Source organism: Malassezia restricta, chromosome I, assembly GCF_003290485.1.
Source record: "Malassezia restricta chromosome I, complete sequence".
NCBI classification, from domain to species: domain Eukaryota; kingdom Fungi; phylum Basidiomycota; class Malasseziomycetes; order Malasseziales; family Malasseziaceae; genus Malassezia; species Malassezia restricta.
The window spans coordinates 549,237-562,839 of NC_040193.1; the positions used below are offsets into that span (position 1 = coordinate 549,237).

General features: G+C 51.2%; 11 protein-coding genes across 11 annotated transcripts; 6 read left to right on the forward strand and 5 right to left on the reverse strand.

Moving 5' to 3' along the window:
* Positions 1–855: 855 nt before the first annotated feature.
* MRET_0328 (ribonuclease P/MRP protein subunit RPP1) lies at positions 856–1,884 on the forward strand (the record flags this gene model as incomplete). Its single annotated transcript, XM_027626955.1, has 1 exon — positions 856–1,884. The coding sequence occupies one exon, from the start codon at positions 856–858 to the stop codon at positions 1,882–1,884; it is 1,029 nt and encodes a 342-aa protein (XP_027482585.1).
* Positions 1,885–2,451: 567 nt separating this feature from the next.
* MRET_0329 (uncharacterized protein) lies at positions 2,452–3,441 on the forward strand (the record flags this gene model as incomplete). Its single annotated transcript, XM_027626956.1, has 1 exon — positions 2,452–3,441. The coding sequence occupies one exon, from the start codon at positions 2,452–2,454 to the stop codon at positions 3,439–3,441; it is 990 nt and encodes a 329-aa protein (XP_027482586.1).
* A 216-nt stretch (positions 3,442–3,657) lies between these two features.
* MRET_0330 (DASH complex subunit SPC19) lies at positions 3,658–4,256 on the forward strand (the record flags this gene model as incomplete). Its single annotated transcript, XM_027626957.1, has 4 exons — positions 3,658–3,768; positions 3,797–3,874; positions 3,900–4,046; positions 4,071–4,256. 4 exons carry the CDS (start codon positions 3,658–3,660, stop codon positions 4,254–4,256), a joined length of 522 nt encoding a protein of 173 aa, XP_027482541.1.
* An 18-nt stretch (positions 4,257–4,274) lies between these two features.
* On the reverse strand, positions 4,275–5,016 carry MRET_0331 (acylpyruvate hydrolase; the record flags this gene model as incomplete). The annotated part of the gene is made up of 3 exons (XM_027626958.1): positions 4,275–4,771; positions 4,799–4,944; positions 4,970–5,016. 3 exons carry the CDS (start codon positions 5,014–5,016, stop codon positions 4,275–4,277), a joined length of 690 nt encoding a protein of 229 aa, XP_027482540.1.
* Positions 5,017–5,149: 133 nt separating this feature from the next.
* On the reverse strand, positions 5,150–5,585 carry MRET_0332 (mitochondrial pyruvate carrier 2; the record flags this gene model as incomplete). The annotated part of the gene is made up of 4 exons (XM_027626959.1): positions 5,150–5,201; positions 5,231–5,326; positions 5,356–5,485; positions 5,519–5,585. The coding sequence occupies 4 exons, from the start codon at positions 5,583–5,585 to the stop codon at positions 5,150–5,152; spliced, it is 345 nt and encodes a 114-aa protein (XP_027482539.1).
* Positions 5,586–5,747: 162 nt separating this feature from the next.
* Positions 5,748–7,133, forward strand: MRET_0333 (pre-mRNA polyadenylation factor fip-1; the record flags this gene model as incomplete). Its single annotated transcript, XM_027626960.1, has 1 exon — positions 5,748–7,133. One exon carries the CDS (start codon positions 5,748–5,750, stop codon positions 7,131–7,133), a length of 1,386 nt encoding a protein of 461 aa, XP_027482538.1.
* Positions 7,130–8,842, reverse strand: MRET_0334 (protein ATG11; the record flags this gene model as incomplete). Its single annotated transcript, XM_027626961.1, has 1 exon — positions 7,130–8,842. The coding sequence occupies one exon, from the start codon at positions 8,840–8,842 to the stop codon at positions 7,130–7,132; it is 1,713 nt and encodes a 570-aa protein (XP_027482537.1).
* Positions 8,843–8,982: 140 nt separating this feature from the next.
* MRET_0335 (large subunit ribosomal protein L35) lies at positions 8,983–10,008 on the forward strand (the record flags this gene model as incomplete). The annotated part of the gene is made up of 1 exon (XM_027626962.1): positions 8,983–10,008. One exon carries the CDS (start codon positions 8,983–8,985, stop codon positions 10,006–10,008), a length of 1,026 nt encoding a protein of 341 aa, XP_027482536.1.
* Positions 10,005–11,615, reverse strand: MRET_0336 (mitochondrial transcription factor MTF1; the record flags this gene model as incomplete). The annotated part of the gene is made up of 1 exon (XM_027626963.1): positions 10,005–11,615. One exon carries the CDS (start codon positions 11,613–11,615, stop codon positions 10,005–10,007), a length of 1,611 nt encoding a protein of 536 aa, XP_027482535.1.
* Positions 11,616–11,713: 98 nt separating this feature from the next.
* MRET_0337 (DnaJ subfamily C member 17) lies at positions 11,714–12,733 on the forward strand (the record flags this gene model as incomplete). The annotated part of the gene is made up of 1 exon (XM_027626964.1): positions 11,714–12,733. The coding sequence occupies one exon, from the start codon at positions 11,714–11,716 to the stop codon at positions 12,731–12,733; it is 1,020 nt and encodes a 339-aa protein (XP_027482534.1).
* A 55-nt stretch (positions 12,734–12,788) lies between these two features.
* Positions 12,789–13,372, reverse strand: MRET_0338 (mitochondrial import inner membrane translocase subunit TIM23; the record flags this gene model as incomplete). Its single annotated transcript, XM_027626965.1, has 2 exons — positions 12,789–13,076; positions 13,103–13,372. 2 exons carry the CDS (start codon positions 13,370–13,372, stop codon positions 12,789–12,791), a joined length of 558 nt encoding a protein of 185 aa, XP_027482533.1.
* Between the last annotated feature and the right edge of the window lie 231 nt (positions 13,373–13,603).

Here is a 13,603-nt window from a genome sequence, read left to right on the forward strand (position 1 = left end):
ACTCCATACCTGAGATGGACAACATCCAACCAATCAGGCAAACACCGAAGCATCCAACTCGTAGACCTTGCGCAAAATAAGGTCGTCACAAGTATCCCGCACAGAATACAAACAGTTCATGACACCCTAACGCTTGAGTTACACGCTGCATACGAAAAATAAGAAGGAAAAGGGAAACTTCACGGAGCTTTTACGTGCTGTTGTCACGTCAGGACGTGACGACGTACTCAGAGCAAGACAGAAGCCAGCCATGAGCCCGAGCAAGATCTAAGTACTACGATCAGATACATCATAATTATATCGAGTTTTTTCGAGGCACACCACAGATTCATGAGAAAAAAAGATACCCCTCACGATACTAGTCACTTTACCCGCACGCTCGTCAGAACCACACACAATCAAAATGGCGCCATTCAATGATGAGCCATGGCGACCGGCGGGTAGCGTAATGAAGCTAATTACCCACGCGCGTGCGCGTCGCACCTCTTTGATCCGCGTCAGTTTGAACCGATTCAATTTCGGCACAAGTGAACAAGCCCGCAATTGCATGAGAAAGTTCATGCGGGCCAACGGTCAAAACCTTGAAAGGGGAAGCAATGATTTTAGGGCAGGGGTGTATCATTAAAACAAAATCAAAATAATATGAATACATGCGACAATGATTGTGTTTCTCTGGTACTTTGTCACGTACTGCTAATTCGCATTGACAGACTTAGCCCGCACCACGACATAGGGCATAAGTGATTTCCAAGCGACTCGTGTGACTGTGTGGAGAGCAACAGTTGTTGGTGTTGAATGCACGTGGCAAATGCGTTGATCGCAATTTTTGGTCTCACTGTAGCTTTCTGTATCACGATGTTTTGTGATCTAAACGTCCCATGGCCTACGCGCGACTCTCCTACGGTCCTGAATTCCAAAAAATCAAAAAAGCAGCCACAAAAAAAGGCCATTGCGGAGGATGATAATAATATACAAGAGGCATTGGATCTCCTGACGCCCTCAGAAAAGCAGCGCATGAGCGAACTCACGTACGAACTAATGGAAATGGGGTACACGACTTTGGCATTTAATCATGTGGTCCGCAGCAAGTATGATCCAGTATCGCAGAAGTATCCTTTTGGAAAAAGTCACTGCCAACCTCCTTTTCCTAAGCTGGATCCTCGTACTCGTAAAGCTCATGGCATCGAGGCATATCGAGCGGGCATCAAACAGCTATCGCGTCTCACTGTCGTGTTCGATAGTGATGAAGCTGTCAAATCAGGTTCTGGATTTGTAAGTGCAAACGCACAGGCACTTCAACAATACGACCTACTTTCTGTAACACCAACTACCGAAGCTGCCTTTCAACATGCTTGCATCACGCTAAGTGAACTAAAACCCTTTAGCATCGACATCATTTCCCTGGATCTTGCAGCCGCACCACGTCTCCCATTTTATTTAAAACGTAGCACTGTCGGGGCTGCACTTGCAAATGGCGTTGTATTCGAAATCACTTACGGAGCGGCCGTCGCAAACACTCAAGATACCCCTGACGTCTCTGCCGCACGTCGAAACCTATTCGCTGGTGCACGCGATCTTTTACGAGCTACCAACGGGAAAGGCGTCATTATATCGAGTAGCGCACTAGATGCACTGGGTATACGAGCACCATACGATGTAATGAACCTCGCTGCTCTGATGGGTATGACGCCCAATGCTGCCAAAGATGCAATATCTACCACATGTCAATCGCTTATGATACGCGCGGAAACGCGTCAAACATTTCGAGGCACTGTATCCAAGCCTTATGTACTACCAGCGGAACACAAGCCTACATCAGGAATAGATGAATCTTCCAAAAAAAGGGCGAAACGCAAACTGTCAAACGATGATGAATGCATGTAATGCATGTGTCTACACATCTTGATGACAGGTCCTATGTGAGATTTTTGTAATCAGGCGTGACGTAGAAACACGACCGCCAAATCGCTTGGCAAGGCGTGCACGCACAAGTGCTGTCGAACTCCAGAGAACATTAAACCGCATCGAAGCATTTGTCCGATAATATTACACATCATGTATGTGCGCATGGACCACACTCGTGGGATTATGTGGTTGGCCGTGAATGGGTGTCGATCTTCGCTATGCAAGCATGCATCCAGCGTGCCAATGTTCTACCAAATATGCTGACTATGCAATACGTGAGGGAGTAGTGCCGTTTCATAGGATATCCCGATGCACAAATAATGCGCTTGCATATATCGCCTCATATAATTGGCTATCTAATACTTTTCCCCGATTATGGTATCAGACCTACAAATGTTATCCAGTAGTACAATGTAATCCAGTTATGATCTATGCAGTAACGCTCAGGCCCACATGACGGAATCGCTAGGTGGTCCCGAATCCGTATTTTCAGTATAAATATGGACGGGACCGCACACACCGCTTCTCACCTACCTTAAACTGAAGATGAGCAACGTCATTAAGAAGGTTTTCAACACGGAAAAGCCGGAGGCTGAAGCCAACAAGGCCCAGGACGCTGTCAACGGTGCCGAGAACAACGTCCACCGTGGCGAGGGTTTCCTCGGTGACGCCAAGGAAAAGCTCTCGAACCTTGTGCCCCACCACCACCAGAATGCCCAGAGTGCCGCTGCGCAAGCTCCCCAGAGCGCCACGGCCTCGCAGGTGCCTGCTTCGGCTTCGGTTTCGCAGGGTGTGCCTGCTGAGTCGGAGGCGATCCGTACGCAGGCTCAGGGTGTGCCCGCTTCGGAGTCCGACGCCTTCGGTCGCTCGGGTATGACGCAGACGACGAGCGTCAACTCGGGTGTGAATGTGGCTGCTGGCAACGTGGACCAGGACGTGCAGCACCTCGCCCCTGTCACGCGCCACATCCACCACCGTCACGAGATTGAGGAATTGCTTCGCGAGCGTGAGCACCACATTCACCAGCACCACATTCAGCACCATGTGCAGCCTGTGCTTGAGTCGGAGCACCTTGCCGAGCAGATCCACAGCCGTGTGGTTCCCACGACTACCATTCGTGAAGTGCACGCCAACACTGACAAGGATGCTGCTCTCATGCGCGCTGTCGCTGGTAACCCTAAGGACACTTTCACGCAGGCCGCTACCGACCGTAGCGTGATTGACAAGGGTGAGACGGTCCGTGAGATTGTGCACCACCACATTCACAACATTGTGCAGCCCATCATTGAGAGGGAGACGCACGAGTACCACCGCATCCGCACGACCATTCCAACCACTCACATCACGCACGAGGCTCCTATTGTGCACGAGTCGACTGCCCACCAGCCCATTCGCAAGGACGACTTTGTCAAGGGCGGTGGTGTGCTCACGAGCACGACGCGCTCTATTGAGGATGCTGGTTTGCTTAACCTCGGAAGCCACCAGCGCACGGTGGAGGGCGAGCCCTACAACGGCGGTGCTCCTTTCGCCCAGTAATTGACTGATTGCTGTATTCTTTGCATTAGAAATCTATCACGTTATAATTCTTAGTCTTATCGTGGTTTCTAGTATCTAATAACACACTAATGCTTTCGCCATAGTAGTGGAAGTGTTGTGATGGTAGTAAGGTTGGTTGGAAGTCGGCCGATCTAGACACGTGCCCGCAACACTTCAAGACGCGTCGACAGACTGGTTGAGGAATCTTGGTTCGCCATGGCGCCTAACGTGCCGCGACAGTCTGTCTACTTCAATCCACACGCTAGCGCGAGTCAGCTGCAGAATATTCACGCCTGCACTGGTAAAATTCGATCAGCTTGTGCAACAGTACGTATACGTTGGCTCATTTTTGAAGCTCAGTGCAACGAATGCCTCCATGGACATCCACACAGGTGACTTTCGTCGTCTCCACCAGGTCCTGTTGAATCAGCGTGTGCGTATTCCGTTTCTCACTGTAGCATTTCGACCTTGTTTCGGAGCGTGATGTGCGTCAGGCGCGGGAGCATGTCGCGGCCGAAATCGCGCCGTTTCTTCGTGAACTCATTATGCGTGCTGAGGAAGTCTTGGCCCGCGATGAGCGTGAAGCTCGTGCATTACGCAGCAAAGTATGTATCTGTCACTTACCTTAGGCGACTCAAGAGCTTTCCAAAAACGAATCAAAGTCACAATTGCATACCGCGGGGTCAGATGACGAACTCAAATCGCCTTCGATGGCAGCACTGGTAGCAGACTATGAACTTGACGAGCAGCGGCGCGAACTGGAGCTGCTCCGGAAGGAGCGATTACGTCTCATGGAACGTGTACAGTCACTATAGTGTGTATTTTAGTTTCTATTATCCTTGAAAGGCGTAACCGCCCGCACGGTTTTTCACATGCAACTTTAGTTCTGCCAGTGTATTGGGCGCAGTGGGCAGCTGTAAGCCGGCATGGATCTGCTGCCCATCGACCATCTGGCCAACACCCTTAGGTGTGCCTGTCAGCATCACATCGCCGGCTTCGAGAGTCATTATGGATGACACGTGTGAAATCAGCTCAGGGATCGAAAAGATCATATCGCGTGTGTTTCCGTGCTGCCGAAGCTGACCGTCGACCTGGAGCCAGAGATCCACATTGTGCGGATCAGGGATATGGGCCTTTGGAATCAGCGGGCTTATTGGTGTGAACGTATCGAAGCCCTTGGCCGCCGACCATGGAAGGCCGCTTTTCTTCGCCTTTTCTTGCATGTTCCGAGCCGTCACATCCACAGCGAGTGCGTAGCCGCCAATGTAGCTGTCGGCTTCTGTACGTGTGATGTCCCGACCACTCTTTCCAAATACGACAGCCAATTCCACTATTCGTAAGACACATCATGACATACCTTCGTGGTGTACCATCACGCCTTGTGGCACTTGGATAGCGTGTCCTGACTCAACGTAGCTGGACGTAGGTTTCAGGAAAAAAAATGGTTCGGTGGGTACAGCATTGTTTAGTTCCTTGGCATGATCAGCAAAGTTACGCCCGATGCTTGACGTAAGTAGAGGTCACGTACGCCACAATTTTGCGCCCCACTGTACGAAATGAAGCCAGGGAACTCATAGTTGCAATCGAGGAGCATCTTCCTCTCCTCCGTACCTAAATTATTACTCCACTCGGCCCCAACCCACGAGACAGGGCTGGTCCCACTGTCGTGCGTCTATCCTACCTACAATCAAGCGCGGGGTGCGCGGGCTTAAGCCTTATTTGACATAGACGGTAGAGGCTCAGGATGTGTATAACGATGACTGATGGTAAGCTAGCGCCATATACGTACTAGGCAATACGCAAAAGCTGGACCAGACCCGTGGACCCGACAAAAAAGTTGACAGCAGCTAGCGAATAGTTGACAGGCGTAATGACGAAGCAGTAGCTGATCAGGTTAGAGAGACGAGTGCGTACCGGACCCAGATGAAGCCTGTTACAGCCAGGGCGGAATTCTGTGATGCAGACAGTTTGTCTGCCGGGCGCGCCAAGTCACCGAGGCCGGCCACAACGAGACCCCATTTCATCATGGGTGCCCAAAAGAACACTGTACAAAGGTATGAGCATCATTCAGACATACCAGTCTTCGGTCCTGCAGGGTGGTTCATAAATGCACGGAAGCGGTTGCCAAAGGCTGCCGATGCCATATTGTTCCAAGCAAGCCCAAATGCGAGACGATACGCCGCGGCGACAGCCTGCACGTCGGATTTGCCGACGAGGCTTTGGTCTGGGATATAAGCGTATATATCCCCAATTTCGAAACGACGCGTGAGCATCGCAGCGTTGCAAGGGCTCTTGCTTCGTCGGTCATGTCGCAAGCTTCTGAAGCACCGACAATTGACGATGAAGATGAGTTTCTCTACGGAAGCTCGAATACGGAGCCTGGAACGGGAGCCATACCATCAACGCAGAGCGAATTGCCGACGGTTGAATCTGCAGTGGATGCGAAAGACAGCAATGATGAGGACCAGTACGATAGTGACGACTCAGACGTTGAGTTTATTATCGATCCGAATGCACCGCTTGTAGCACCGCCACCACGCGTTTCTACCACATTTGCTCCAGCGACGATTTCAACACCGCCTCCGAAACCAGCGCAGACCGTGGCAGAAGGCGCCGCACAGACGTCAACTTCTGTACCACCAGCGGCCACTAACATTGCAGAAGATGTGCCTTATCAACCGCCCCCTCAGCCGGCACAGTCTCAGGCAGTTGACGAGGCGTCCTTGGGGCCTGAAGGTCCACCACCCGCGGCGCCTTCTACGGGGCCGCATCTTAACCTGGATCCAAGTGCCTCAGATCTGTACTATCCACCTTCCGACGGCTTGTATGACGCGAGAACTGAGGCACAAAAGGCACAGGATTTGCCACCCATGACTATATACCAAGTCGACATTGATTCGCTTCCTGAAAAACCATGGCGCCGTCCTGGTGCCAACCTAAGTGACTGGTTCAACTACGGTTTTGACGAGCGATCTTGGTCGCTGTGGTGCGGCAAGCGACATGAGATGGAGCAAATGCGTGAAGACTTACAACCTCTAAATGCATCCGAGTCGGCTGGCGCCCCTGTATTGCCGCCAGGTTTCTCGGGTGGTATGCCCGACTTTTCGGCCCTGTTAGGAGGTGGTATGCTTCCTCCTGTGCCCCCACCCATGCAAGCTTGGATGAATGGAATGATGCCTGGAGGTGCTGATGCTCCATCGCCTGTCCCGATACCCGTTCAGCCGCCGATGACGCTGCCTGAAAAGAACGCAGCCGCCGATGACATCGATGACGACGACGAAGCGCCGTATGAACCCCAAATGCCGCCTGAAGAATCTGCAGAGGCGCCTGCTCGACAAGAATCGAGTCGGCGACACCGTCAACGATCTCGCCAGGACCGCGAACGACAGCAAGACGAACAGGTGCGATACACGGATCGCGATATGGTGCATGGTATGGGCGACACCCTGGATTATGGTTTGCACACCGGAGATACACGACGTCATGGGCGTCATGAAGCGACGCCAGGGGAAGAACACCATGCTGATCATGGCCGTCATCACCGTCCCAGTCGTCGTGAACGTGCTCGACAAGAGCGCCGATCTGGCCGTGGAGGCCAAAAGCGTGGTGCTCCGGATGGACCCCATGAGGACCATGAGCGTGAACATGTACCCAAACGCGCTCATCATGGGCGGTCTCGTCGTGAGACCTAGGTAGGACGGTATTTGATACTCTCATCATCGTCGTCCTCGTCTTCCTCGTCATCATCATCGCCAGCGTCATATGACAGTGCTTCTTCGAGACCCAACTCATGACGAGCCATCGCGGCAAAGGACGCATCGCAATCGCCGGGCTCGAGATCCAAAGGTGCCATATAGGCCAATACGGCGGCTTCGAGGGCTGGATGTAGATGGGCCTCTCGTGCCTCGGAATCTAGGGCCTTTAGATGGGCACGAAAATCGGCCTCGTCGCGGCGTGTAATGGTTGGGGCTGCATCATGTCGTCGTGTGGTTATATCGAAGAGAGGCAGAGGTGTCTCGATACTGATGGCATTGTGCGGAAACGCATCACTAATGATCTGCGTATGTCTTTTGCGACGAAGTGTCTCTTTTTCCGAGACCTTGGCCATCAGTTCAGCAATTCGCTGTGCCTTGTTAAGATACATTTGTGTGAACTCGGAACGTCGCACAGCCTCAACGAGGGTCGCTCCATACGCACCGTATATGGTGTGCACTTGATTGAGTACCTTGAAATCGTTTTGCACACAAGCCTCCAAAGCCGTATCTGTGTCAGCCATAAGTTCGCCTAGTTCTGAGAAATCACTTTGGAGACTGCTAATGTCCTGCACTAAATTCATGTGCCATTGCATGAGCTCGTTCCGATCTTGAGCGAGGCAGTCAAGTGTCGAGAGCACAGCTGCTCCTTGACCGCGCAGTACTTCTGCTCGGTGATGGATTTGAAGCCATTCAGCGGGTTTTCGAAAACCTGCTTTTTCATTCTCAATTACAAAAGCATCGCAATCATCTTGCAATTCTCGCTGTAACTTTTTCATATGTTGGAAGGTCTTGTTGGACGGCTCAATTTCTGTTTGTTCGATTTCTGCAGCTAGTTCGTGCAGGTCTTGGTTTAATTGTGCCTCAGTCTGTGTGATTTGGGTATAAGATTTGCGAAGGCGCTCAAACGTATGTTCACAAGATTGGGCTGATTGGCGAACACGTTCAGTATCGAACAAGTCGCTCAGCGTTGACCGAACAACGCTTGATGAGGTGGATTCAGTAGTCGTGCTGGCTGACTTGGACGTAAGCAGCTGGGGATGAACAGGGACCCGACGAAGAATAGCCATATCTTTCTCATTCCGTACCAAGAGCTCTTCCATCCAAGCAAAGTCTCTAAGTGCAATGGAAGCGAGCTTTTCAGCAGCCGATTTGATGTTGCTAGCGTGTAATCTTACATGGGCCAAGGCAACAAGCGTGCTTCGATGGATAAGCTCAATATTCTCATACAATGATTCGGCTTCTGCATATGTTGCTCGAATATGCTGCTGTAACTCATGACACCAGCTCTTAAACGCGTCCCACAACCGAGGCGGAGTAGTTGATCCCATGAGCATCATAGGTGGTTCCGTCATGGGTGTATTTTCTATGGACACGGCCAGCATTTGTACCATACTATCCGTGTCTGATGTAAGTAGATCCCGGTCAAAAATAAAAATCTCTGTGTCGGCATCTTGATCTTGGCATAAAAGCTGGTCCAACACTTGCTGGTCAATCTGCAGACCGTCTTTGGTGATACATATCAAGGCATCATACAAGATACCTGTAGCAAGCGAAATGCAATCAAGTAGATGTTCGTAAATAGGAAATTGCGAGAGGGACTGTTTAACGTCGATGGCGCGGCCATTGTACGTCACAATAAGCCGCATCGCATGGTGGGGTACAACCGTGCGCTGCCACACCAGCAAGACTTGCGTGTCGTACTCAGACTGCATGTGCTTATGTAATATATAGGAAGACGACGGCCACGAAAAAGAGTTGGCGGGCCTTATCCTCTTGCTTCGTGGCCATGACGTACTTCCGACGCTCCTGTTGGCAGCGAGCAGTGCCGTCGTGCGTGCGAATGCAATCGACACATGCTTGGAAGCCAGTGCTCAAACCAGGCACGCTTCCTGTGTATGATGAAGCGCTCAAGTTTATTGAACAAGATGCGGCATCACTTCGTGAACAAATTGCGCAGGCTAAACAGGCTGGCAGCGCGTCTTCAGAAGAAGCAAAGCGCCGTATTTTTGCACTTGAGGTGGCTGCTGGTATTAATGAACCAAGCGTGCGAGCACAATTCCGCCGAGGCGACTACGACTTGTCTAGACCCGTGTTCCGGCATTTGCGCGAGCAGTCCTGGCGACGAAATGGTGCGTTAGCTCGTTTAGAAGAGCGCATCTTAAACATGCACATTCTTCCAGATGTTGTTCCGAGCATAACACCGACAGTTGATCTGGAAATACTATTTGGCGCAGGCGATGGTATTGGTGATCATGGCGGTCAGGCCGGCAGCGTGCTCCCTGGGGTGTTTTTGGATCCAGCCATGACGATGCAGGCTCCATCCATCCGTGCGACCGCATTCCATGAAGATACACGCAAGTATACTCTGATGCTTGTGGATCCTGACATGCCCAATGAAGAAACGCAATCGTTCAAGACGTTTGTCCACTGGCTCGTTTCTGACATTCCCCTCTCGATTCATGCTTCAACAATACCAAAGGACCATCCAGAGCTGCTTCCGTATATCCCACCCCATCCCTCGCGTGGTACCCCTTATCATCGGTACACCACACTATTGTTTGAGCAAGGTCCTCAGACCCAGCTCGTCGAGGTTCCACGAGAGCTTGAGAATGTGACTTCCTTCGCGGAAACACACGATCTGCACCTAGCTGGGATCCATTTCTGGCGCGCAAAATGGTCGGAATCGTGCCAAGACACGATTTCTCATATCTATAAGAATGTGCTGAACATGCCGGAGCCACACTACGGACGTCCAGCTCGACAAGACCGTTTGCGTGACGAAGTGGGTGAGCGCCTCAGCAAATACTATTAAACAAGAGAATCACTTAGTTGGTGACGAATGCGGCCTTCGTCCATGTAGATGGTAGGCTTGAAGGGCCACTTTTCAAAAGCTTCAGCTAACGAAGCCCATTGGCGGTTGGTCAGCTGCACAATTGGGGTATCAGGCAGGACGACGTCCTCAGGGCGGTCCCTCATGCGCGGGTGAGAAGGTGAGAGCAGGCGAAGCACATTGTTAGCACCTGGCATGACATGCTTGAGACCTTCTTCTACTGTCTTAGTCTTGAGCACAAACATATTACGCGTTAAAAACTCAAAAGACTCCATGTCGCGCGCATCAATCAAAGGATCTTTAAGGGGCTCCACTTCCAGCACAGACAGCTTGCGTTTCAACAGACCCGACGAGATATTAGTGTTGGGTATCAGCACCGATGTCAATGGGACACGAGGACCAACAGACGGCGTTGGAGGGAACATATGGCTTGCATATGGTTCTAAATCATCCCCTGTAAGTAGCAGACGCGGTGTGCTCAGTGACTGCACCACCGTACCAAGCTTGGCTCGCGATCGAAGGTCCTGAGGAGACGCCAAAGAACGCATCGATACCGTATCGCCGCAAACAAACACCATTTTAACCCGACCAAACTTGAATAGCCACGAACGCGAAGAGATAGCATGTACAATCTGAGCAAAGAGTTGTTCACCATGCACTGTATTAGGCAGCTGAGCAAAATAGATTATAGGGCTCGTGGCGTGCCAGTCCATAGGCGGCGGGTTCGATCCAAGTTTCGGAATGCGTCCCTCTAAATGGCGTAAGTGTCCGTCATTAACGAGCGACTCGTATGAGCTCCAGTTAAATGCCGAATCGTGTACAATGCTTAGTTTGTGCTGCACTTCGGACAGAGCAGGATCATGATAAAGATGTTCAAGGTATTTAAGAAAACGAGGAGCTTGGTCAATGGCAATTACACTTTCCACGTTCGGATGTTGCATAAAGGCTCGAGTGAAAGTGCCGGGGCCCGAATAGGCATCCACGATTGTAGTTTTAATACCTTGTGACTCTCGCTCATTGAGTCCAAGGCAATCGATGATTCGATCCACCGTGCCACGATTTGCCACAAAGTACCGGTTTTGGGCTAGTTGATCCCTGTTGAATGCAAACATGGATTTCCACATGGAAGGATGAGGCAGATGCGGATGACAAAACGCAATGTCCTCGCTGTTCAGGGGAGGATTATACGTATAAAGTGGTTCTTCCGTATATAAAAAGTGATCTTGCATTTTCCGCCGCCTTGTTAAGGTCGATGATTTAGGTATCGCGGACGACCCAGCCTGGGACGTTACTGTTCTCTTGGGCCGCTCGGGTAAGACATTTGAGGTTTCATCCAAAGTAGTGCTTTTTTCAGGCGTCTCGATCGTTTTATGCTGATAAGTCCCAACTGGATTTTTGCTCGCCCCTGTCAGCTTGTCAGATAGCTTGGGTCTGCCACGACGCTTGCGCGGTGCTGATGTCACTGGAACCGATTCAGATGAGGCAGACCTTATCATGTTCCCGAAAGTATGTGTTGGTATTTGTATGCGTTTTTTCAGCAAATATGGCAAACGAAACGTGTGCAGCGTGCGTAATGGCATCGCGCTCATCAAGATGCTGCAATGGGCGTCAGAAAAAAGAAGGCAACTGGCACGCCTCAAGTGTGTTCGTAGCTTATGTAAAAACTCACCACTTCCTATGTTTGACGATGGAGTTGCCAGGGTCAAATGCAGTCGAATGGGAAGACGCATTCAAGTTGTTAGGGATAGATGAACGCGCTTCGGAGTCCCAGATTCGTACAGCATACCGTAAGCGCTCCCTTCAATTTCATCCCGACAAGGCGCGCGACATCCCGCCTGATGCGGCAGCTGAAAGATTTCATCGCCTCACACTGGCGTATGAGGCGCTCTTGGACCCATCTTCGCGTGCTCGTCTGCTTGAAACATTAGAGAATGAAAAGGCTAGGCGTAAGCGACAATCTGCTTTTGATGATCGGCGCAAGTCGATGGCTGCTGACCTCGAGCGCCGCGAAGAATTAGATCGAGTGCAACGCGTCAAGTCCGAGCAAAAGCGTCGCGAAAGAGAGAGACGCATCTCAGCACTTCGCGAAGAAGGACGTACAATGCGCGTGGAAAGACACGAGCGTTTGCTTGAGCGCTGGCAACAGTCATCGCGGACATCGCAGTCTTTTGCATCGACCGCTTCTACCCTAAGTGCGGACGGTCTGCCGCCATGGGGACCGTCCGATTCGAGTGTATTGATTCGCTTTCCATCAGAGCAGGCTGTTAGTATGTGGGGTGCAGATACACTACCTCACAACCTTCTTCAGACACCGCTGGGTGAAGCTCTTACGTTGTCATATGGACCTCTATCCTCGGTTCATATTAAACCGTCACAAAAGAAACGGCGCGAAGTATCTGTGATTGCGTCTTTTGAACATGGTGTACATGCTTGGCGAGCTGTCACTGAAGGATCGGATTTACGGTGCTCTCACATCTTGCTGCAAGACTGCTGGATTGGGTGGTGGGATCCGTCTACAGGCAAGGCCGCAACCCATCCGCCAGCGCGAGTTCAAGCATGGATCCAGGGTGGTGTGTCCGCTCGCGATGCACCTGTGGAAACAAGAACGCCACATGATGCGGCCGATGAATTTGACTATGAATACGAGGCGAGCACACTTGCACGTCTCCGTCAAGTCGCATCAACATTTCCTCAGCATGAGCGCTAAGTCTGATCTTCAACTCCATGCTTTGCATTTCGGTTGTAACGTTGCTAGATACCCGTCAATCATGCATCCAACATACCTGTTTTCGAAGCCAATGACGATATTCATGAAGTGACCCAATCTTCTCGCCATAATAATCCGGCATGGGTTTGTGCACGTTATGTTTTGACGCATCCGCTCGCATCCGGTGAATATGTTCATAAAACTCCTTGTCGCGGCGCGCCATTTGTCCGGCTTGACCTCGGTGCAAAAGATTCCAAATACCTGAGCCGAACGACGGACCCACGAGCCAACCAAGCCCGGTGCATGCTGCTGTAGCACACAAGAATACAATCATTGGGTCAAACTGCGCGTAAGTACCATTGTACGTACACCAAACAATGGCTGAGTAGGATCCATTTTTTGTGAGAGAAAGTAAGTGCTTGATCCAAAGGCAGCGAGAAGCGTCGTCGGCCAAGTTGTAACTACTCCAGCCAAACGACGCTGTTTGCGCAAACGCAAGTATGCATCCCAGTTCAAGCGTTCTTGATTGTCCTTGGGTTCTGATGTGCTGTACTGAGCTTTTGGTATATGTTGTAAGATGCCTCTGCGACTGGGAAACTGCCTCACGAGTGAGGGGCGCGGTGCTCCCAACATGGTCATTAACTAGGCCGCACGTGTCACGACGCCTCCAGGCACCACGGCCTACGCCGATGCATGCGCACTGAGCGGACGTGTATGCTCCAAAGGCATCACGTGTTGTCACGTGCATCGGGCACGGCGCCGTAGCCCAGGCAGATTGAGAAATAGCCTTCTTTCTCGTGGCGCTGTGAACAAGGAGACAAGCGAACGACCTAGGAAGTTGTCTGCGATTTCTCGTTCAAGAACGAATAA